Source organism: Gekko japonicus, unplaced genomic scaffold (assembly GCF_001447785.1).
Source record: "Gekko japonicus isolate JY-2015 unplaced genomic scaffold, Gekko_japonicus_V1.1 scaffold114, whole genome shotgun sequence".
Lineage (NCBI taxonomy): Eukaryota > Metazoa > Chordata > Lepidosauria > Squamata > Gekkonidae > Gekko > Gekko japonicus.
In genome coordinates, this window is record NW_015173125.1 from 168,030 (window position 1) to 190,062 (window position 22,033).

General features: G+C 40.4%; 1 protein-coding gene across 1 annotated transcript in view; it reads right to left on the reverse strand.

The window, feature by feature from the left end:
- Window positions 1-22,033, reverse strand: part of UTRN (utrophin) — a gene marked incomplete at its 3' end in the record, with an annotated part of 245,001 nt that overhangs the window by 164,147 nt on the left and 58,821 nt on the right. Inside the window, exon 2 of the mRNA XM_015421983.1 lies at window positions 4,779-4,840. Within this exon, the coding sequence (XP_015277469.1) occupies window positions 4,779-4,840 (62 nt within the window). The remainder of the gene's footprint in view (window positions 1-4,778; window positions 4,841-22,033) is intronic.

The window sequence follows — 22,033 nt, forward strand, 5'->3', positions numbered from 1 at the left end:
AAATTTTTAAAAAAAGACCATCAAACTTGCTGTGACCAGGGCCAGGGCATTCTCAGTGGCAGCTCCTACCTGGTGGAATGAGCTCCCAGAAGAGATCCGGGCCCTGCGGGACCTTGTGCAGTTCCGCAGGGCCTGTAAAACGGAGCTCTTCCACCAGGCTTTTGAGTAAGAGCCGCCGCCACCATTATTCCACCAACACTTTTTCCATCACCGCACTCTACCACCGCTGGTGCGAGTATCATCAGGGGTGCGAGACGTTCCTGGCAGATGACAGGGTGGTGGGGACATATACTGCTGTTGTTCTGTTATAACATCTTCAGAACACCATCTTGGTTTTATGATTCAGAGTGAGTATTGGAGCACCGATATTTTTAATAACTGTATTATGTTGTATTATTGTATTTTATACTGTTCTTACTGTTTTAATCTGGCATTTATGCCCTTGTTAGCCGCCCTGAGCCTTCGGGGAAGGTGGGATACAAATCTAAAGAATAAATAAATAAATCAAACACCAAATTGCAGAAAGGCACCACTTCATATCAGTAGTTTGAGTTCCAAGGATAAAATAGCATCAGTAGGTGATAGTTTAAAAGATTTAAAAACTTTCTGAGGGAAAGGATACATTTATTTATGAAGAAGCTGTGGCACACACAGATAACACAGCACCATGAATGACGATGAACTAATTTACAAACCAAGCAAGACTTATGTTTTTCACCAGTAACTTTTCCTAGGAATGGTCACTATGTTGTCTTATGCACATTTAAGCTTTGCACAGAAATGACATAGAATGTGCCTCTTGTATTTTATTGCCTTTTAACTGCACATTTTTTTCTGCCTTACTCTCAACTGAGGATAAACCTTGCATCTGATGAAATTGATTCTAGCCCATAAAAGCTTACTTTACAGTGCATCTATACAGTAAAAGGTGCCACAAGACCTCCTTATTTTTACCGCAACACAACTGCCACTCTTGAATCTATTGGAAATAATGAAAGAACCACACCTGCCAACTTGAAGAGCAGAAAGGAAACAAGGCTGTGTGTGATGCTATAATAATACTCACAGCATTTATACAAACATATCTGTCAATACTTTAACAGCATACAAAATTTAATAAAGTTCCCTAAGTAACAGGCAGTTGTCTGTCAAGAGAGCCAGTTTGGTGTAGTGGTTAAGTGCGTGAACTCAAATCTGGGAGAACCGGGTTTGTATTCCCCACTCCTCCACTTGCACGTGGCTGGATGACCTTGGGCAAGCTGTAGTTCTGACAAGAGCTGTTGTTGAAAAAGAGCAGTTTCTGTCAAGAGCTCTCTCAGCCCCACCCACCTCACAGGGTGTCTGTTCTGGGGAGAGGAAGGGAAAGGAGTTTGTAAGCCGCTCTGAGACACCTTTGGGTAGTGAAGGGCGGGGTATAAATCCAATCTCTCTTCTTCTTCTACAAAATACAAAAACTGAAGAAGGTCCAAAAATAATCTATTCTAACAAAGTTTCCAGATAATGCTTTCGTTTCCAACGTCTTCATCAGAGAAAGACCAATTCTAACTGCACAATTATTTTCTTTCCCAAAGTCTGTCAAGACAAGTCAAGTAAGATTGGAAAATCAATACTCCACATCTTCTATATATATAAAAGAAAGTCCCCTCACCATAAAATCAACGCTCAGGCCAAACCGCTGGACCTAGAGACACCAAATTCGGGGAGAGCGCTCCTACCATGGTGTAGGTGCTCGCTAAGAATGGATTTTTAGAAATTTGATCCCTATGTGGGTCAAAAGGGGGAAAATGTGCTCCCCCCATTGATTCCTATGTGGCTGCCTCTCTACACCCCCCACTCTCTGATTGGTCAGCTGCAGAGCTCAGTGTTCTGAGGGGGGGAACCCAACAGTTACAGGGGACTGCACAGAGCTAATGACAGTTGAGGAAATCAGGAATGGCCAACAACCACCTGTGAGGTAAAGCAAAGCTGCTGGCCCAGCCTCTCTGATGGCTTCCAACACACTTCCCCCACCTCCTACACCTAACAGGCCTCCCCCTCACACCTCTCACCTCTTACTGCCCCCAAGAAAACTCCTGGAAAACGTCAAGCCAGAAACACCAATGCTACAAAGAGGAGACAACTTAGGAATGCAGCAAAGACATTTGCACATACTACTCCTGCAGTGCACTGAGTTGCACAGGCCAAGTACCAGCGAGATCACCCTGAGGTGCTCAGATCAACACAGTCTCCATATGAGCAAAACAATCCAGGAACACAAGTAGAGAGGCCATCACTTTCGTGGAAGGTAGCAGGAGTTGACTTAACAGACAACTGCTTCTTAAATGGACAGTTCTATGTGGCCTGCTCCAGAGTGATCTCATCAAGCAGCCCGGTGATCCTAGCACCTGAGGGAAGAACCATCAATGTGGTCTAGAGAGAGGTCCTTCAGTACAGAAAAAAAGTACATATGTCTCACTTCATTTCTTACACTACAATCTTCTCTGTTAGAATTCCTCCAACAAATGTGACATTTCAAATTTCACATAATCAGTATTATAAGTGGATTTACGGAACTTAAATACCGTAGTGAAGCATGGGCACCAGGCTAGTTCTTCATAAAGCAATACATATATAAAAGGCATATCTCAATGTTAGGTAAGCGTTCATAACTCCAATGTTTCATTGTAGCTTCTGTGACAGAATTCAGACCTTCAATTTTTTATTCTGTACTTAGACAACTTTATTAAATTTTGTATGCTGTTAAAGAGGTTTTGTTTTCTGCAGTAAAACAGCACCAACTATCTAGGCCTTGCTGTTGCTGTTTCTGGATGAACGGAGGTTCTTTCTATATCTCTATATGACGCAAAATTACCTGACATTACAGTAACAACTACTTTAAATTATATTTCCTTTTTACAGAACATTATGTATGGAAAGGCAGCAAAATTAAAGTGCAAAAGCCGTTCTCAGTATATTCAATGGTACAAAGTAGTAATAGTTTTATGGAACTCAAGCATTTCAAATGCATGCCCAGTGAAGTGCAAACCACTTGTGAAGTGTCTTGTGCTATTATAATAAGACTATCAAATAATGATGTTCTCAATTTTCCTGCACATTGCATTTTTATATATGTTGTAACACAAACCTATTTTCCTTCAGCATACACATTCAAAAGGCATGCAGTGACCTTATGGTTAATATTCAAAAGCAATTAAAATGTCCACTGGATAAACAATAGCACTTTAACAAAGCCCTTGTGATTTCAGATCCATAAGTTTACATGTCACTTAACAAAAGCACCATAAATCCATACTCTGACTCACTTGTGGATATTTCTCGACTATCAAAGTCCTAATGATCCCAGCATTGACTCCTGGGTATTAAATTTTATACCATGGAAACCGTATTTTGCTGAAGACATTTTATCATCTAAAATCCTATTCTGGCAGAACCTTATGAAGGAATAACACATGATCCTCTCTGTCTCACCATGATATCTCACATATAAAACCACTAGATCAATGTGGATTACTTCACCTAAACCAGTATATGCATCACTGGAAGTAGATTAGTCATCCCTTGCATCTAAGCTGCAACAACTCCAGTTTCATTGTACAGTATTACTAGAGGTTTTAACATGGTGCTACAGGCTATTCTAACCTGACAGAAAGGATCAGCTATTCCCCAAGCCAAAACTATATTTGATCTCTTAACCCCCACCCAAGGGAAATGCTATGGCCAGTCTTATTCACTTCTTTGGCACCACATATTGCACCATTAGTAACTACTGCAGAACAGACAGGACTATGTACACTTGTGCAAGCATTGGACATCCAGCAAATTTCCTGCACATGACATGGCCCTGAGCCTAGGTGGACACTTCACTTTTCCAAGATATGCAACGGGGGGGGGGGGGAGATATCTTTTGCAAGGCTAGGCATTTTGTTATTTGCCAGGGCTGTAGTCTCATGGAGAGAACAGATGAGAGATTAGTTCTAGGCCAAGCAGCTCGCTAGAGGGGGTGATTTGTAGCAGGAAAACAGTGTGTGTACATGTTTCTAGAATCCTTTTAATGTAGAATCCTTTGCAGAATCCTAAGAGCCAAACTACAGGTTGCACGCAGTCTTACGATCACGATTATACTCAACTTGATATGTTTATTTTTTCTGCTTGTGTGCTGAACATAATTAAAATATAGCAAAATAACTGAATCTATAAGCAACATTCCCTGTTTAGTAATGTAATGGGATTAAAATATCTGCCACTTTTTTCGTACTTGAGAAATACAGCCAATAAATTTTAGTATGGGGACAAGTGGTAGAACAGGAAATAGATCTATACAGCAAGCTAGAACAACATAAGCTTACAAGAACTAGTAGTTTTGCTTGGTCAGCATGGAAGTTCCCTGAATGTTTCATCAAGCTGCTCTGTGAGGGCAGTCAACAAAATCCATTTTAATGCATTCAGGATATTGTAAGCAGACTTTTACCATATTATGACAAGATCAAGTTCTCCAAATACCAATAAGCACCAAGCTGAAATTGAATGAATGACTGAATGAACTGAATAAATGAATTTCATCATGTGTCACAAATTCTTTTTTATATGGGCATTAGCTCAACTATATTGTCTGCTGTTGAATGCAAAATCTCTTTGGTTCAGGAAAAAGAATGAATATTTTGAAGGGTCACATACAGCTTTATTTACACTGTACACTAGTTAACACAGAGATTTCTGATGTATAAGGCTACATTTTCTAATCCAAGGTAACTGTCTTCCTGTTTTCAAGACATACTTACCTTAGAAAAGCGAGAATTTATCCATTTTGTGAAAGTTTTCTTTTGTACATCGTTGTGTTCATCTAGAAAAGGAAAATAATAAATGTTAAAAAGTATTTCTCAGTCTTGCTAATTGGCAATATTGATTTTGACTGGAGAAGAGGAAGAAGAGGAAAACATTTTAGGAATACATATTTCCCACAGAAAATCTGAATAGGCATCCTTTATGATTGGAAAAGGTCATTTTTTTAAATTGATCAAGTTAGTCTAGGCTTCTTTCATAAAACCAGGTGCCAAGAAATCCGAAGGAGGAAAACTCAGGAAGAGTGACTGATCATGTCAAGCCAGTCTAGAGATCTACACCCTTTTCCAGAGCCTAGCTTAAAGCATTATTGAAACATAACAAAGATTCAATGTCTTAACTATGTCATAACTATACCCTGGAAAACTTGTTGATCTTAAAGATGCTGCTAGACTCAAATCTTGCCCTTCTGCTGCAGACCAACAAAGCTACGCACCTGAAAATGTCTTAATTATGTTTAACTAGGTTCATAAGTGGACTGTGCAATCAGTTCAGTTCAGTACAGTCAACTTTAATGGCATAATGAGAACAGTAAAATACATATAGTAACAATTCCAACAAACTAAAATATTATAATCAGCAATTAAAATACATATAATTCAGTTTAAAAACCAGTATCTGATTTTAATCACTTCAGCTAGAAACTTAGCGACCAAAGCTGTAATTTCAGGGTTGGTGTTATTTAAGAAATATTGGATAATTCTATATTTATTAACATTAGAATTAAAGATCAATGACAGCAGTAAAAGAGCCTTACAAATGGCTGTATGACATTGACAATCTAGAATGATATGTTGAATTGAGTCAAGAGATTTTAAGGAAATCCCTTTCATGAAACGGGATATTTTTTTTTTGCCTAATCTGCCTAATAGCATATTTGAGGGAAGGACGTTTAATCGAGCTAGAGTAAATGTTCTACTGTGTGAAGGAACGTCAAGATTGTGAAGGTACTTAGCCATTTGGTTATGTTGTATTACAAGATGCAAAAAAGCCTGAGATGAAGAATGAGGATGTAATCGGCACAGTTTTCGAATTTCTAAATCAAACAATCTTTGTTTAATTGTTCAGAAGATAGCGGTTTCATTCAACAAAAGGAAATAAACAGCAGAAAAATCTAATTGGTGAATTTTCTTTTCAATGCCTGAAAACCAATTAACATTGTGTGGGTTGTTTTTTAATCATGAAATAAATTTGTTGAAGCTCTGAAATATATTTTGAACCAAAATTTAAAGGTAGCTAACCAGGTTTTCATATCTGTAAGATGTTGGCCCAATTCAATGCATAGTGCCGAATAAGGTACACCTAGGAGTTGCAAAAAGAGATTTGCTTGGATACTTTCAACTTCATTGTTAAACACCCTTATCTAAACTGGGCACCAATATAATAACTGTGATAAAATTTTGGCTTCAAAGATTTTTATTGCTGATGGAATATATTGGTTCCCTTTGGTAAAAATGAATTGCTTAAGGAGGGAGGGAGGTCGCTTAGCTACCAATGTAATTCGAGCTCTATGTGCTGTTCAATTTAAGTTATATTGAATGAGATTCCTAAATATTTGAAGATTTTTTTAACTTGGGCAATTTCAGTATTACCTATTGTCCATTTTTTAAGTTTCCAATTTTTCGAAAAAACTAATACTTTGGATTTTGAATAATTGATATTTAGTGCATTATCTTCACAAAACTTATGAAAAGCTTGTAAATATCTTAGAAGACCAATTCTAGTGTAAGAAAGAACAGTAGCGTCATCAGCGTAAAGTAAAAGAGGTACTAAATGAGATCCCAAGACTGTGCAATCATGTGTACCCTCCTCTCTTGCTAAATAAAAAAGATACCTTACTAGGGTATAATTTAGGCTGATCCATTGACAGATGGTTGAAGTAGATGGCCTGTATGGCCCCCTCCAAATCTATGATTCTATTTATATACTTCATTTATCTACCTCATCTATTTACTTTGCTCCCCAACAGGGACTAGAGTTGTCAGCACTAGGTTGAGAAATACATGGAGATTTCGGGGGAGTGGAACTTGGGGAGGGATTCAGCAGAGTATAATGCCATAGAATCCACCCTTCAAGGCAGCCATTTTTCCAGGGCAACTGATCTTGGTAATCTGGAGATCAACTGTAATAGCAGGAGATCTCCAGGTGCTACCAGAAGGTTGGTAACCCTAATGGGACCCAAAGTGGCTTACAACCTTCTCCTCTCATCCATCTAATCTGTACAACAACCCTGTGAGGTAGGTTAGGCTGAAAGTATGTAACTGGCCCAAGGTTACCCAGAAAGCTTCTATGGCAGAGTAGGGATTCCCAGATCTTAGTCTGACACTCCAACTACTACACAACACTGAGTATTAGTCTCCATATATTGTTGGGTTCAGCATGGGCAAATTCTCATCTGAATTCTAACAAAATTGGACTGAAATTAAAGGGAAGGAGGGAGATACAGAAAAGCCCCGTACAGTTTGATGAAAGCAGAAGATCTTTTGGCAGGAAGAATTTGGTTCCCTCTTTCACAAGCTAAGGAAACTGGGTTCTTATACATCTTTGTGTTCCTTGTAGGGCTGTAGTATATTTGTAGCATATCACAGTAATGTACCTTAACCTCCTACATATCATGTTCCAGCTAGAAAAGAGAACCAAACCTCAGTAATGGAGTCCATGCTTTGAAAAAAATTCAAATGACAGAAATAATCCTCTTTTTGCTTGATATATTTACCAACCATGAAATACACTGCATCAAGAAATTTGCCATATTATTCAAACAGAAAAAGTGGATCTCATTCTGCACATATACAAAGAACCTGGTTTTTGAAAATCCACACTCAAAACAACAAATAAACTTCCTCAAGACGTTCCATCAGGTTTTTATTGACTCTGTCATGCAGTTAATACATATTGTGTATTGATATGAACAACAAGGACTTTAAGGAGGATGACAGATGAAGGAAGGTATAAAAGTAGGCAATATAAATGATTCTGCTTGCTAATAAAAATATTTTTGTTTTGTGACAAAGGAAGTGAATTCTCCCATGAGAAAGATAAAAACTGGCACATGTACTTATTCTGCCCAAGTGTAATTAGTAACTTTGGGGTAGAATAATAAATTTAACTCTTCAAAAAGAAAGGATCAGAGTGGAAAGAAGAAACCACAAACAATGCAGCTTGGTTACTGGAGATAACTGAGCAAGAAACAGAAGTGTTATGCATAATACCAATGAAAGATAAAGTTTTATGTCACTAAATTTCATGTATGACCACTGGAAACTCTTCCCAGAACCACTAGAGTTTCTAAATTCCAACCAGGCCTACTATAATACCTTTTTCAAAATCCCATGTCATTTTGCATATCCAGTAGGACTTGAAGCTTCCCATAAATTCACACATTTTTCAGATGCCAAATAGTATGAATCCATTTACACCTTTAATGCTCATAGGCTTAGCATTATCTGTTATATATTTGAATATGTCTGAATCCACAGTTATGTTTCCCTTAGTAGCTGGTTATGTTGAATCTCCTGTTGTATCTACTGGTTTTACTTCCTCTGTTTGTTACTGTCACAGCTCTTCGGGACTCCCACAGTCTCCCCCTGTCGCCATTGCGCCGCCATGACTCCTCTGTCCCCTAAGCCACTGGGTTGGGTGGGAAGATCCTTTAGGCATGTCTCCAGGTCACCGGAGAGGCGCGGGAGGACAGAGGGGGCCCGAAAGGGGCAGGAAAGAAAGGGGCTTTGGCCCAGGAATCCTTGGGGGAGGTTACTTTACCTCCCTGCCCCTCAGGTTCCATGCTCTGCACTCTCTCTCTTTCTTTATTGTACTCTCATGTGTTACGATATGAACCTATGTTTGCATTTCTGTATAGTCCTTTTATCCTCCCCTCCGCTCCCAAGCCACCCCCCGCCTGCTGGCTCTGTCCCCCTACAAAGGGTAGGACGTGGCTCCGCCCTTGTCTGGCCCTGCCCCTGCTGGCACGCACGCTGGGCGTGCTGCTGGGTCCACACCAGAGTTCCTCGGTGTTTCTCTCCCCCGACCGCCTGCTGGCTGTGACTCTCCACTGCCCGGGCCAGCTGCCACCCTCCCAATGTCCTTGGGCCTGAGCCCACCCTCAGCCCCCACTATCATGCTGCAACAGCCCGGGCACTCCTCCCTGGTGCCACAGGCTTGGGCCTCCTCTCGCGTTGGGTATCTCCTCCACCGGCCACTCTGCCGCTGCCTCGCTGCTGTCTTCCCGGGCCTCCCTGAGTCGTCACAGCTGCCGGTGAGTGAAGGGTGGGGAGGGCCACCTGGCATGGGGAGCATTTGCCTGTGGGTCCCCATCTCCTGTTCGGCCCAGCAAGAGTCCCGGAGGGAACCGGGACAGTTACTGAATAAAATATGCTTCATCATGAACTCACCCTTCGGTGACTCTTACTGAGTAACATGATTAACAGCAAATATCCTACAATTGGCAACAAAAGTGGGATTCAAGAAGATTTTGTGGTACAGAATTCTGGCACTGTGAAACTATACTGGACAAATAGAGGCTATACTGGACAAGTAGAGGCTATACTGGACAAATAGAGGCCTTTGATAATGCTGTGGAAAATTGGCTTACATATACAAAAAGGCTAGAGCACAGGGCTATCAGGTAGTGGTACATCCCTTGCCTGCAGCTCCCATTTCCTGTGACTGCTCTGGCAGCCAGTGAGAGAAAAAACAGTTCCCCCAGAAAAACACATAGCAGCACTGCTGAGTATTAAGGGAGGAAAAATGTAAAGTCTTGCGGACAATTTGATTTTTCCAGAGAAGCCTGCAGGCAAGTCTTTTAAAGAAACAATGGAAATTGTTCGCCCACGTTTATCGTCCAAACCTCTAAGTTATAGCAGAAAGAGGCACCAGCAAGGTCAATCTATTTCTTCATTTCCACTTGAGAAAATAGCTGCTTTGGAAGATGGGCTGTATGGTATTATATCCTACTGAGATCTCTCCCCTCTCCAAACCTCACCTTCCCCAGGATCCACCCCCAAATCTCCAGGAATTTCCCAATGCAGAATTAGCAATCCTAAAGGAAAAACTTGATGCATTAAGAGATTAATTTGAATGTGGACTTTACAAATGACAGCATACAAAGAAAGCTTAAGTGCAGTAGAAATTGGAGTGACAATAAAAACAGAAGCTAGGGATGCAGTGGAACTCCAAAACAGAGCTAGAGAGGAGACATGGATGCATAAAATAAGGAACAAACTACTAGATTCTAGGGTTGCCAACCTCCAGGTGGCATATGGATATCTCCCACTATTACACTATTTCCTGATGATAAAGATCAGTTCCCCTGGAAAAAAAAATAGCTGCTTTGGAGGGTGGACTCCAAGGCATTATACCCTATTGAGGTCTCTCCCCTCCCCAAACTTCACCCTCCCCAGGCTTGACCCCCAAAATCTCCAGATATTTCCTATCCTGGAGCCGGCAATCCTCCTAGGGTCACAAGCCCATGTTTTTGGTGTGGTAAAAGATTTCACTTTTCTGACCCAGCTGAGCTCTGAAAAGGAGCAGGAGATAGAGCTGCTAGAGGGGTGAGTGTTTTTTATCTCCTTTCAGCTGAGGTGGTTTATCTGAGAGGGTACTGTGTGGAGGGTCTGTGTTTGGGAGTGGAGTGATTTCAGATGATAATAGCACACACTGGTAATGAGACAGGAAAACTAGGTCTCAATCCAGTCTAGGATGATGCAAGTCTCTCTTTCTAATCTCCCTTTGAAATTCCTTTGTAAGAGCACTGCTACTCTTAGGTCAGCAACTGAATGTTGTGGTTTCTAATGTCAGACTTATGTCCATTTATTCTTTGCATCCTCCTGGACTGAATCCTCCTGGATGGAACTGAGACCTAGGTTTCTTATCTCATTACCAATGCTGATACCTCCACACCTACTTCCCCTCTGCATATCATATCTAATCCAATCATGCCTACTATTGCTATTAGGCATCTGAAATCATCTTTATAAAGTTTATATCTCTGGTACCTTGTGGTACATTTTATAGCATGCAAGGCCCAGCCCAACGAAGTTACATTTATGGCAGATCTGGCCCTCATAACAAATGAGTTCGACACCTCTGGTCTCACAAGTATGGAAATGTGTAATATGAGCAAAATGGACAAATTTGCCATTTGGTTGACACCAAGTGTAGACAGAAATGCAGCAGTGTCCATTTCACAAGCAGAATATACAAAAAAATCCTTTAAATATTAAGATGAACAAAACCTCTCTTTTGTTAAAGATGTATCAGAACCACTGTTTTTTCTCCTCTGTACAAGCTGATGTAGAACATAACAGCAAATGCTTTTTGGACTTATATGTAGTTGAGAAAGGTGGGACAGCACTGCAGGGGCATGAATGGGTACAGAAACTGCCCCTGGACTAGATATCCATAAAGGTGCTGCAATCAGTCGTACAAAAACCAGTTACACAACTCAAAGAAGATATTTTAATCCAGGCATCAGAAACATTCAAAGAAGGCACAGGAATATTAAAGTATAAAAGTAAAACTGATACTACCTCAGAATGTATGGCATAAGTTTCACTGAGTCACACCTGTTATAGTATTAGCCACAAAGTGGACTGGACCATTTGCAAAAGGAAGGCAGACTTTCCAAAGTGAAGCACACAATTCTAATATACTACTATAACTTTATTAATTAATTGAATTATATACTTATGATATACAATAAAGACCCTAGTATAACCTGATTATTATAGTGCACTGACAGCAATGATATAGAGTATAAATATAACAGTGTTCAATCTTGAAGAAATGTCCAAAGTTACAGAGATGAATATGCAGATAAGGTTCAATGTTGTGGCTGTCTTGCTTTCAAAAAAGAGACGTAGCAAAACATCAAGTTTTGTAAGATATCGCAAGAACACAGTGCTATCTGGATGATATTGTTACAAGTGAAAGTAATGAAGAACATCTGCAAATTTTGCAAATGGTACTGGAACAAGTAGAGGAATATATGTTAACATCCAATCTTTTAAAGAGAGTTATTAACATACTGAAGGCATATCACAGATGTACAAGGTTTATGTAAGTGCCCAAAAAAATTAGGATGGTCTTGGAAACCCCACAGCTCAAGGATGTGTCACAATTCAACTCATTCCTAGGTTCTGTTAACTATATTGAGTCAATTTGTGCCAAACTTAGAAAGCGTATTGCATTCACTGAACTGTTTGCTGCAGAAGGACCAAAAGCAATATGATCACATGTCTATGAAGAAGCCTTCTCAGAAGCCATGAAGTTGGTTGACATCGGACAATCTGCTGATGCACTTCGATCCATCTTTACCCATTAACCAAGCATATGATGCTTCTCCACATGGAAAAGGAGAAGTAATATATCATGTGATGCTTGATAATCAAGAAAGGCCAAAAGCATTTGTCTCCAGATCTAATTATGAACAAATGCATACAGAGGCCCTTTCTAATTTGGGGTGTAAAGAAATTCAGTCAGTATCTGTATCACTGACCACCAGCCTCTAGTTTCTATCCTGATTCCACAAAAGGGAATTTCCTTAACAGCTGCAGCTCGAATGCAATGATGGGCTCTCTTCTGAGCAGGCTACACTTATGACATTGAATACAGGAGATCAATGGCACATGCAAATACAGATGGTCTCTCACATTTATCATTAGGATCTAAAGAGCAGTCTGAAAGATGGAATCTGTTCATTTTGTCAACCTGTCTCAGCTTTGATGTACCCCCACAAATCCAATCCGATCTAATTTACTGCAGCAAGAGCCAGTAAATCAGTGCAATTCTGATATAAGAAGGATTAGAACAGTAACAACATGGGAATAGTATAAAAACATTAACAAGAGAAAGTTAATAAAATTAGTAAAATAAAATAATGTTAATAAGAGAATCATACAATTTTTTCAGCTAAAATAAGTTTACGTTTCCTAATAGCTAAGCAACAAAATTTTGCCACAGCGTAAGTCACTGAGCTCTGAACGTCTTCGAGGAGGAATTTACGAAGGATACCCCCACAAATCATAGTATGGTTGAATGGGAAAGACCCAGTATAGGCTTCAGTTTATGAAGCAACACTCAAAGCCTGGTTATATCAAATCTGCAGTTCTATTTATCTAATAGTTTTACTTATTGTGTTTGTTAGTGAATAGAATATGCTTAACCATGAATCCAGCCATGTATGAATCTTACTAAGTGAGCTGCAAGATTAACAGCAAATATCTTACACTATCAATTGCTTGAGAAAAAAAATGTCATAAGACTAACCACTGTCAAGTTATTTTTGCCATTTCATTCATTTATTGCAGCTCATTAGTCTAGTTGTCCATGCCTAGCCTTCAGCCCTTAAAAATATGCTAAGCTGTTAAATACCTATGTGGCATGGAGTGTTCAAAAGGTTCAATCACTATAATATTATGATAGAAAAACCATGTTAAACTTAACTCCCAACCAAAATATGGTTCACATTAGCAGGCAAGCAGAAGCATTTGAAAGGAATCATCCGACATAAGCACCTCTCTTACAGATGTTACCATACATTAGAGTAGTTTATTTGACACTTATAAGAAGAACAGATCTAGCTAAAATGAACTATGTTCTAATTAAGGTTTCATTAACCTCAATGGATTAGCTGTCCACTGAGCCAATTAACCCCAGAATAGAGTTCCCTGCTTGATTATCTGTCATTGGGTGGGCTCATAAATTCCATTCTACCAACTAAAAGGGAAGGAACTCATGGCTTGGTTCCAAAGGTGACCTAAGACTCAAGAAAAATGTGTTCTCCCTGTTTACACTTGGTGCTATACTAGAAAAGTGAAACTAAATCTGAAGGCAGTTTTCTGCTCCTAGATATACAAGAACTGCTATACAACCTATCCATTATGCAATCAGAAGAACTTGTACAATGTGTAAGTTTCCACAGAACGGTGCCACGGGGCTTTTTCCCCTCCTTCTTTGGAAATCCTGTAACTTAGTGTACTGGAACACAAATTACTGAAGTAAAGCCTGATCTACACACAAGGGCAAACAATGACTGCTTCCATTGGTGGTGCACCAGAAAACCTTTTGCTGTATTGTGGTTAAAAACAAAACAACAGCAGAAAAAGACATGTAGTTCCTTAGGGGAGAGTACCAATATTCATGCATACTGACTTGGTTACCACAAATGAGAAACGAATTTGAAGTCTGGGTGGCAATAAAAATCAAGACAGAAATACTACTTGGTTTCCAGTTTGATCTGGAAAATCTGCCACTCTTTGCCTGTATGGTTTAAACGTTGTATTCAGACAAGTCTTTATGAGAAATTATATTTATTGGAATAATACTTGTTTAAAAATCAGCATGTATTTTCCTTGCATTGTTTATTTAATAAGGGGGAAGGCAAAGGTACTGGAAGCATTAATTTTAGTACACTCAAAGAACTGTGGATGATATGCCATGGATGTGGCTCTCCACCCATCTATTTCAACAGAATTAACTCTTGTCCATGGAGATTGCTGCAACACCTCATCACTTGCATTACTTTTGGTTCTATACCAAATTGGTGATTACAAGTCCCTTCTGCCATGTGAGAGGAGACATAGAGGCTGCTTCCACATGGGGATTTCATTTGGGAGCTTTCATACGTTCTGCTCCTTCTGAGCACAACTCATGGGCCTTCCGGGGCTTTTCCCTTTGATCCAGATGAAAGGAAAATTTACAAAGACCTAGCTCAAAGTAGGACCTCCAGGGTGGCTGGAGGTGGAGCATCCATGTGGATACTCTGCTGCAAAAAATACAGAGAAGGGGCAGGGCTAAACTCCAAGATGGCAAAACTAACTTTTGCATTTCCTATCCCACGAACGCTCTTAGCCCTTCAACAGGCTTTTCCCCTTGCACTGCTGAGCCATGGCTCAGCTGGGAAGGGTGGGCTGCCAGGCCACAGGGGTCCAATATGGACAGTAACAAATGGCAAGGGGATAGGGCATGCAGACACTACTCCGACCCACTCCCATACTTCTTGGTGCTGCTTCTACAGGAGGGGCACTTTTTCCTACCCTTGTGTGGAAGCAACCATAAATAAGAATTCTAGCTTTGGTTTTGATTTGATCTACACAGCCAATCTGACAAATTGCCACTTATTTTATTTATATTACTTCATTTTTATTTGGCTTATTATATGCATTTCTTGTTTTATCCCCCAAACCCTGGTTTACTAATCAGTAAAACATACATGTACCGTCTCACACATTTTCTAGGGATAATCACCTGTAAAATATTAATTACCACTCAGAAACTGACAAGTTTGACAGACATTGTAGGACCGATGCAGACGCCAGACGCTGAGCTCCACGTTTTAATTATGGTTTTTAACCTGCAAAATATTCCCTCCTGGACATTGTATTGGCAATGGCATGCATTCATTGTTGTTAAGTTCTATGAAACAACAAATTTCATGGAGTGGAAAATCTTCCATAGAAAAATAAAGCACTAAAAAATTTCCACAGAAAAGTTTCTGACCTGCATTTTTGGGCACTATTGTGTACGGTAGTAATGACACCACATCTACACATATAACAAAATGAGGTTTTCCTGGAGAAGTTGGCATAACACTGTACCCACTTCAGTCTGCCGAATAGGGATTACATTTTTCAAAGTTCTTTTATATTAATAAGTATAAGTGAAAACCTAGCACCCTAGAACTGTTCCCACTGTGAGGTGATGCATGGTGTACTTAGGATGTGTGTTGCCTGTGCAAATGTCAGTCAGTATTGCCATGATGTCAAGGTTTGTTTGTTTTTAAGTCCCAATGGGTTGTTCTCCCCTCCCAGAGTTCTAGAAGCTTTTTATTTCACAAGTCATTGCTAGGTTTTAAAGGCAATTGTAGACAACGGTATTTTAGAATGAGAACTATAGGTGCAGGCAGCTAGGTAGTCTCCAGGCTCTATTCTCTCATATAGCTCCATGTTGGAACCTCATGCCCCACCCTGAATCTGCCCTGCCCCTCCTGCCCTCCACCCCAAGTCCTCCCTCACATTGATCCTTTTTTTACTTGCTTGAGCTGTGCCTGCCCTCCCCCCATCCAGTGCAGCACAGCACTCTTGGGCTCAGGGCCAGCAAGAGACACTCGCTCCCCACCCGATGGGCTCCAGCAGGATGGACTGGAGGCAAACGTGCAATCTACTGAGTAAGTCTGGGGTGCAAGTGAGCAGCCCAAGACTGTCCTGCTCCAACCAGGGGGGAGAAAGAGCAGGCCGGAGAGAGGGGGGAACCTGAGAGGATCAGGCAGGCAGGTCCTCCTGACCTCTCACTCCCTCATGGGTGTGTCTGACAAAGCGAACCCACTAGCTCTGGGTGCTTCCTGTGGGGCTCCTCAGGAGCCCCATGAGCTGTTCTCCTTGGGTGGGAGAACAGCCTCCCCTGGAAAGCCAGCGTGGCAGACAATGGGCTAGCCCAAAGCCTCCCTGGCTAGCTTTCTGTGTGCAGGCAAGTTTGGCCTCAAGGGTGGGTGGATTTGGCCTTGCAGCCTGATTCTGCTCTTTGCAAAAGGGTTCTCTCAGAGGGAGGAGGGGAGGGATCAGGGCTATGTGGTGTTTTAATTATGCCCCCTGGGGGGTCCCACAGCAAATTTTCTGGCTACAATTCTACATGGCTGGTTGGAAAATACCAAAAACCTTGTTCCCCGTGAACATAATGTAAATGTTCAGAGTGCCACACACTAAAAGTACCATGTAAAATCATCCATAAAATAAGATAGATTCCTGAAATTTTTATGTATTACATCATATATACTGTATCCTCTCCTGTGTAGTCCTGGAGTGGATGACAAGCTACCAGTTCAACTTATGATAACAAATATACATGGATAACTCTCCCAAACAAGTCAGTCATGAGAAAACGATACTGTATCTCTGATATGTGCATTGTTTAGAACAGCCCATTCTACCGTCTCATTCTGCTGCATTTGTAAACCAAGCTCAAATTTGGATAAGTCTAGATGCAGCTGAATAACAAATAAACCAATAAAGAAAAACTTGTCTTCAAGAAGAGATTCAACACTTAAATCATTCAAACTGATTACACGCATTTCAACCCCTATATATGTTTGCTTCCTAAACTCTGGTGTACTGATAAGAAATCTGAAGAAGCAGAAACAAAATACAGTCACTCGATCTTCTCTCTCTTCAAGGGTTTGTTCAGTTTATGGTGGAGTTAATATTTAAACTATGAACCATATTAAATATACACACATGGAAACCAAACATACATTTCAAGATATGTGTTTTTTAAATACACAATAACACAAACATTCAATAATATACATGTTCACATTATTCATACAGTATTGCTCTCATAAGTACCCAATTACAGCCATTCACATAAACACACTATTCAACAGAAACCACCACTACAATAAGTGCTGCCTACTCTCATCTCTACTGCAACCTTTATATACAGTAACACACAGAGTTACCTGTGCCTAGGCTTTTTTTTAACCCCTTTTCTTTTTTCTTTTTAATATGGATCTGATTTGGAAGGGTATATTGATTAAATTATTCTGCAAAATATATATACTCTGTGCTTCAATTATTGTATTTATTTACAAAATTTGTACCCCACCTTTCTGCTGCCAAAGAGCCAGAAAGACCTGCTTATCAAGCAGTAGGCCTGGGTTGAAGAGCACCTCCCAGACTATGGACCTGTTTCTTCACGGGGAGGGCAACCCCATCCAGAACAGGTGACTTTTATTCTTTTATGAACGAAGTACTCAAAGTTGACTTTAACTTTGTGAAAAGATATACAGATATATATGCATGGGCAGTTAGTAAATTCGCTCACATATTGCCAACTGCAAGAGCCCCACCACCTCAGTCAGTCTGGCTTGCAGCAGGAGAGAAAAGGCCTAGAGCTAAACTGAGAGAACTGCTAATTTCTTTGCCAGAGAAAGAAAGCACCCAGTATAGCAGCAAGAGCCACTGAAAGAGCATATGGAGAAGGAGCAGCCCTGCATTTGGACTTTCTTTTTTCCTTGTGTTACTGGACACTTATTGCAAGGATTTGCTTTTGTTCTGAGTGCCCTTTCTGAAGGATATTAAGTGTTGCTATATTCATAGCTAGGGACAGGCGCGAACTGGGAAAACTGATCTTAGAATCGGATATGGAACAACTGATTAGTTTAGAATAGGAAAAGGAGTATGACAAGGATGTATATTGTCACCCTGCTTATTTAATTTATATGCAGAGTACATAATCGGAAATACCGGTCTGGGTGAATCACAAACCGGAATTAAGATTGCTGGGGAAAACATCAAAAATCTCAGATATGCAGACGATACCACTCTAATGGCGGAAAGTGAAGAGGACCTACAATGCCTCTTGCTGAGGGTGAAAGAGGAGAGCGCAAAAGTTGGCTTGAAATTCAACATCAAAAAACTAAGATCATGGCACCCAGCCCCATCACTCCTTGGCAAATAGAAGGTGAAGTCATGGAAGCAGTGACAGACCTCACGTTCCTAGGATCCAAGATCACTGCAGACAGTGACTGCAGCCATGAAATTAAAAGACGCCTGCTCCTTGGGAGGAAAGCGATGGCGAACCTAGACAGCATAATAAAAAGTAGAGACATCAGCCTGCCTGCCAACAAAAGTCCATATGGTCAAAGCAATGGCTGCAAAAGTTGGACCATAAGGAAGGCTGAGCACAGAAGAATAGATTCTTAAGTTATGGTGCTGGAGAAGACTCTTGAGAGTCCCTTGGACTCAACGTGATCAAATCAGTCAATCCTAAAAGAAATCAACCCTGACTATTCCCTGGAAGGACAGATACTGAAGGTGAAGCTCAAATACTTTGGCCACCAAACGAGAAGGGAACACTCACTGGAGAAGACCCTGATGCTGAGAACGATTGAAGGTAAAAGAAGGGGACAACAAAGAATGAGATGGTTAGACAGTGTTACTGATGCAACGAACATGAAATTGAGCAAACTCCAAAGGACAGCGGAAGACAGGAGGGCCTGGTGTGTTGTGGTTCATAAGGTCATGAAGAGTCGGACTCGACTGTGCGACTGAACAACAACAACAAACCACGAACCTCCACACAAGCCTCCCTATTTACGGAACCGGTTCGCTTCATAAAGTTTGTGATGAGGTGGGGGAGCTCCCCAAGGCCAGCAGAATGGAAGGGGAGAAGAGCTTGCAAAAGCCATTTAAAGGGAACATGACTTTTGCATGCTGCACCACATAGCAGTGAAGTCCAAGTGGCAAGTTCACTCACGAACGAACGAACGAACTGCCTATACGAACCACACAAACCTCCATGAAAAACATGGAGGTCCACTGCCAGCTCACAAACTGGGCAACTTCATCACGAAATGAGGTTCATGACCCAAGTCATGCCCATCCCTAGCCATTATGATTCAGTTTTACCTCTAGTTGTAAAGTTGTTGGGTTTATGATAAATGTATGTTACTTTGAAAATTGTAACACTCTGAATTTCTTTTTGAAGCAATTTCACATTTACGTGCCAAGCCACAACCATGCTGTCATTTATTGATTTGAATCTCCCCCCCATTAACTCTCCAATTGGAAAAAGTAATTTGAGAGGGGATCTATGTAGCGAGGATTCTTCTTCAATTGTAGGAATATGCTCCAGCAGTTGTTCACTTTGCGCCTAGCCTTTTTAGTTCTAGATGCAAGGTGAAAACTTTTCAGTTGAGGTATCTTTTGCTCACAATTGCAAGGGACTGTATTATTATCTGACTTTAATAAAAACCCCACATGCTGAAAGTTCTTCCAGAATACAATTTTAAAAACATAGGTATAAATTTTACTATGAATGTCCAGGACAGAGAGGCTAGGTAGTGTACTTTATGTAATTATAAAGCTGTGTGAGTTTAATTAAATCTTTTAATTGGATATTTTAAAATCCGTGTTTAAATCTCTTTGTTAAAAAACACAGATTGGTAGTATATATTTAAAATATTTATGCACTGATTCAGGACAATCCTATTGAATTAGTCCATGTAGAATGTAGAAAATGTAGATGAGCAAGAACTCATTTGTATTAGAGAATTACTGGACAATACAATCACTGTCAGATTTCATGCCCTACTCCTTTGCCAAAGCAGGATTAGAACTGAAAGTGTGGCTTAGGCAGGCTTCCTAGACAAGAATAAACAGGAATCTTGTGGCTAACACAGAATACATTTTCTCATAGAAAATGAATCTGTGCGGGAATGTGATATATTTCATTTGTCTATCTTCATATCAAAACTATCGATTTAGAAAGCTGTCATACATTCACTTTCTACTTTCATTTAATAAATGCTCCTTCAAACTGTACTTTTACATAGATTGGAAAAGTGCATAATTGCAATGTAGCTTTAGATGCATCACTGCAAACTGTTATATCTCCTTCACTTATCACCCTCTTTACTGCTACAAAGATAATGGCTTTAAAAAGAAAATACAAGAAAAAACAATCTAATAACCTGCATTTAAGTGGAATCATTAAGTGGAATCATGGAAAAATACAAAGCTTAACTTCAACTGCATGCAATTTTTGCAGCAGTTTTTAAGCACCTTTTTGCTTAATTAAGCCAACAGCAGAGATACTGAATGGTGCAAACTTGGAATGGCAAATGCAGTGAGATCTGTGATAAATAACATAAAATTAGGGGAATGAAGGACTGTGAAGAAGGTGACAACTGTTTATCCAGAGCTGAGAAAGAAAAAAACGATTCTAAAGGAGAAACTGCTCCCAAAAGACTACTCAAAAATTCCTATTGTGTTTGGGAGCAGAAGCTAGCCATTCAGTGTGGTGTAGTATAGTGGTTACAGTGTCAGGCTATGATCTGAGACGCAAGTTTGAATTCCCAATCTGCCATGGAAGCTTGCTAGATAACCTTGGGCTACTTTTACCCTGATGCTTTTCTGGAAGCCAATTTTGAGTCCGCTTTTCTCCTAGTGTGTATTGTTTCTGTGTTTCTGTCAGGGGGGAGTCCCACCGGGACCCCCACTTCCAGACCACTTTTCAATTATTGGACTGTTGTCATCATTAAGCTACCCCCCCCTCCGAAGACGAGTGATGATAGTTCAAGCAGGTTCTCTGAATTCCCAGCTTTTTAAAAAAAGCCTCTAGCCCTTTCCCTCATGGAGATAAAAGGGAAAATGCAAATCTCCATGAGGAAAGGAGCTAGAGACTTTTTAAAAATGAAAGCTGGGAATTCGAAGAACCTGATTAAGGTATTATCAATACTTTAGGGCCTTTTTTAAAAATGGGGGGGGTGACAGCACCGAGAATGACACCAAGCACAACAGCCCCCTCCCTTTACAATCCTCATTATTTAAGCCACATGCAGAAAAAAGTAAACTGACTCAACTGTAAAAATGCACGGTAAGGGCAGACACGTGGAGGAATACTGCCCAAAACTATTCCAATAGTTGTGGATCAACTCCCAAGAAAATCAGGAGTAACACAAGTGTGCAGAAAAGCCCTAAATTGTACATGAGAGATTGTTAAAGCCATCATTTGTTCTATCAATTTAACAGATACTACTGCATATGTACAACGTTTAAATAAAAATGGCATTATATCAAAATAGCTCTGCTTTCCCAAATTCACTGAAGGGTTGCTTTCTCATTCTGCCTTCGCAAGGTCAACTTAATGCCACGCGCTCTAAAACTAATTCTAAAACTAAGAAAAGGAATACATTTTTAAAAATTTATACATACCTGTATAACCTATTTTTAAAACCTACTACCATCTCATTTTCAAATAACTATGGTTTGTTTTGACATAATACCACTTTTAACGTACACAAAATATGCAACTTATACTACAAAAGCTGGGGGGGCTGCATTATTTTCAACTTCTTATCCCTTTTCACCCTTCCTGTAAAAGATAAGAACCAGTTTCATAGACTGACACAACTGCTGTTCAGAAAACTCAAAGTGCAACACACATTCAACTTGTGAAAACATCCAGGCCAAACCCAAAAGTAAACTATCTCTCCCTTATAATAATTCAGTAAGACGCAAACTGACGCAGGGGACAGAAAATGCGCACCCACAGTGTTAGGCCGCCTGCGCTGTCCCTCAGAGGCTTACCCATGTCCCATTGGCCATGTCCTCCGAGTGCCGCCTCTGACGCAGCCTCACGCAGCGTGAGGAGAGAGGCGGGGGGGAGGGCGAGGGGCGCGAGTGCGTGGGGGCGAGCT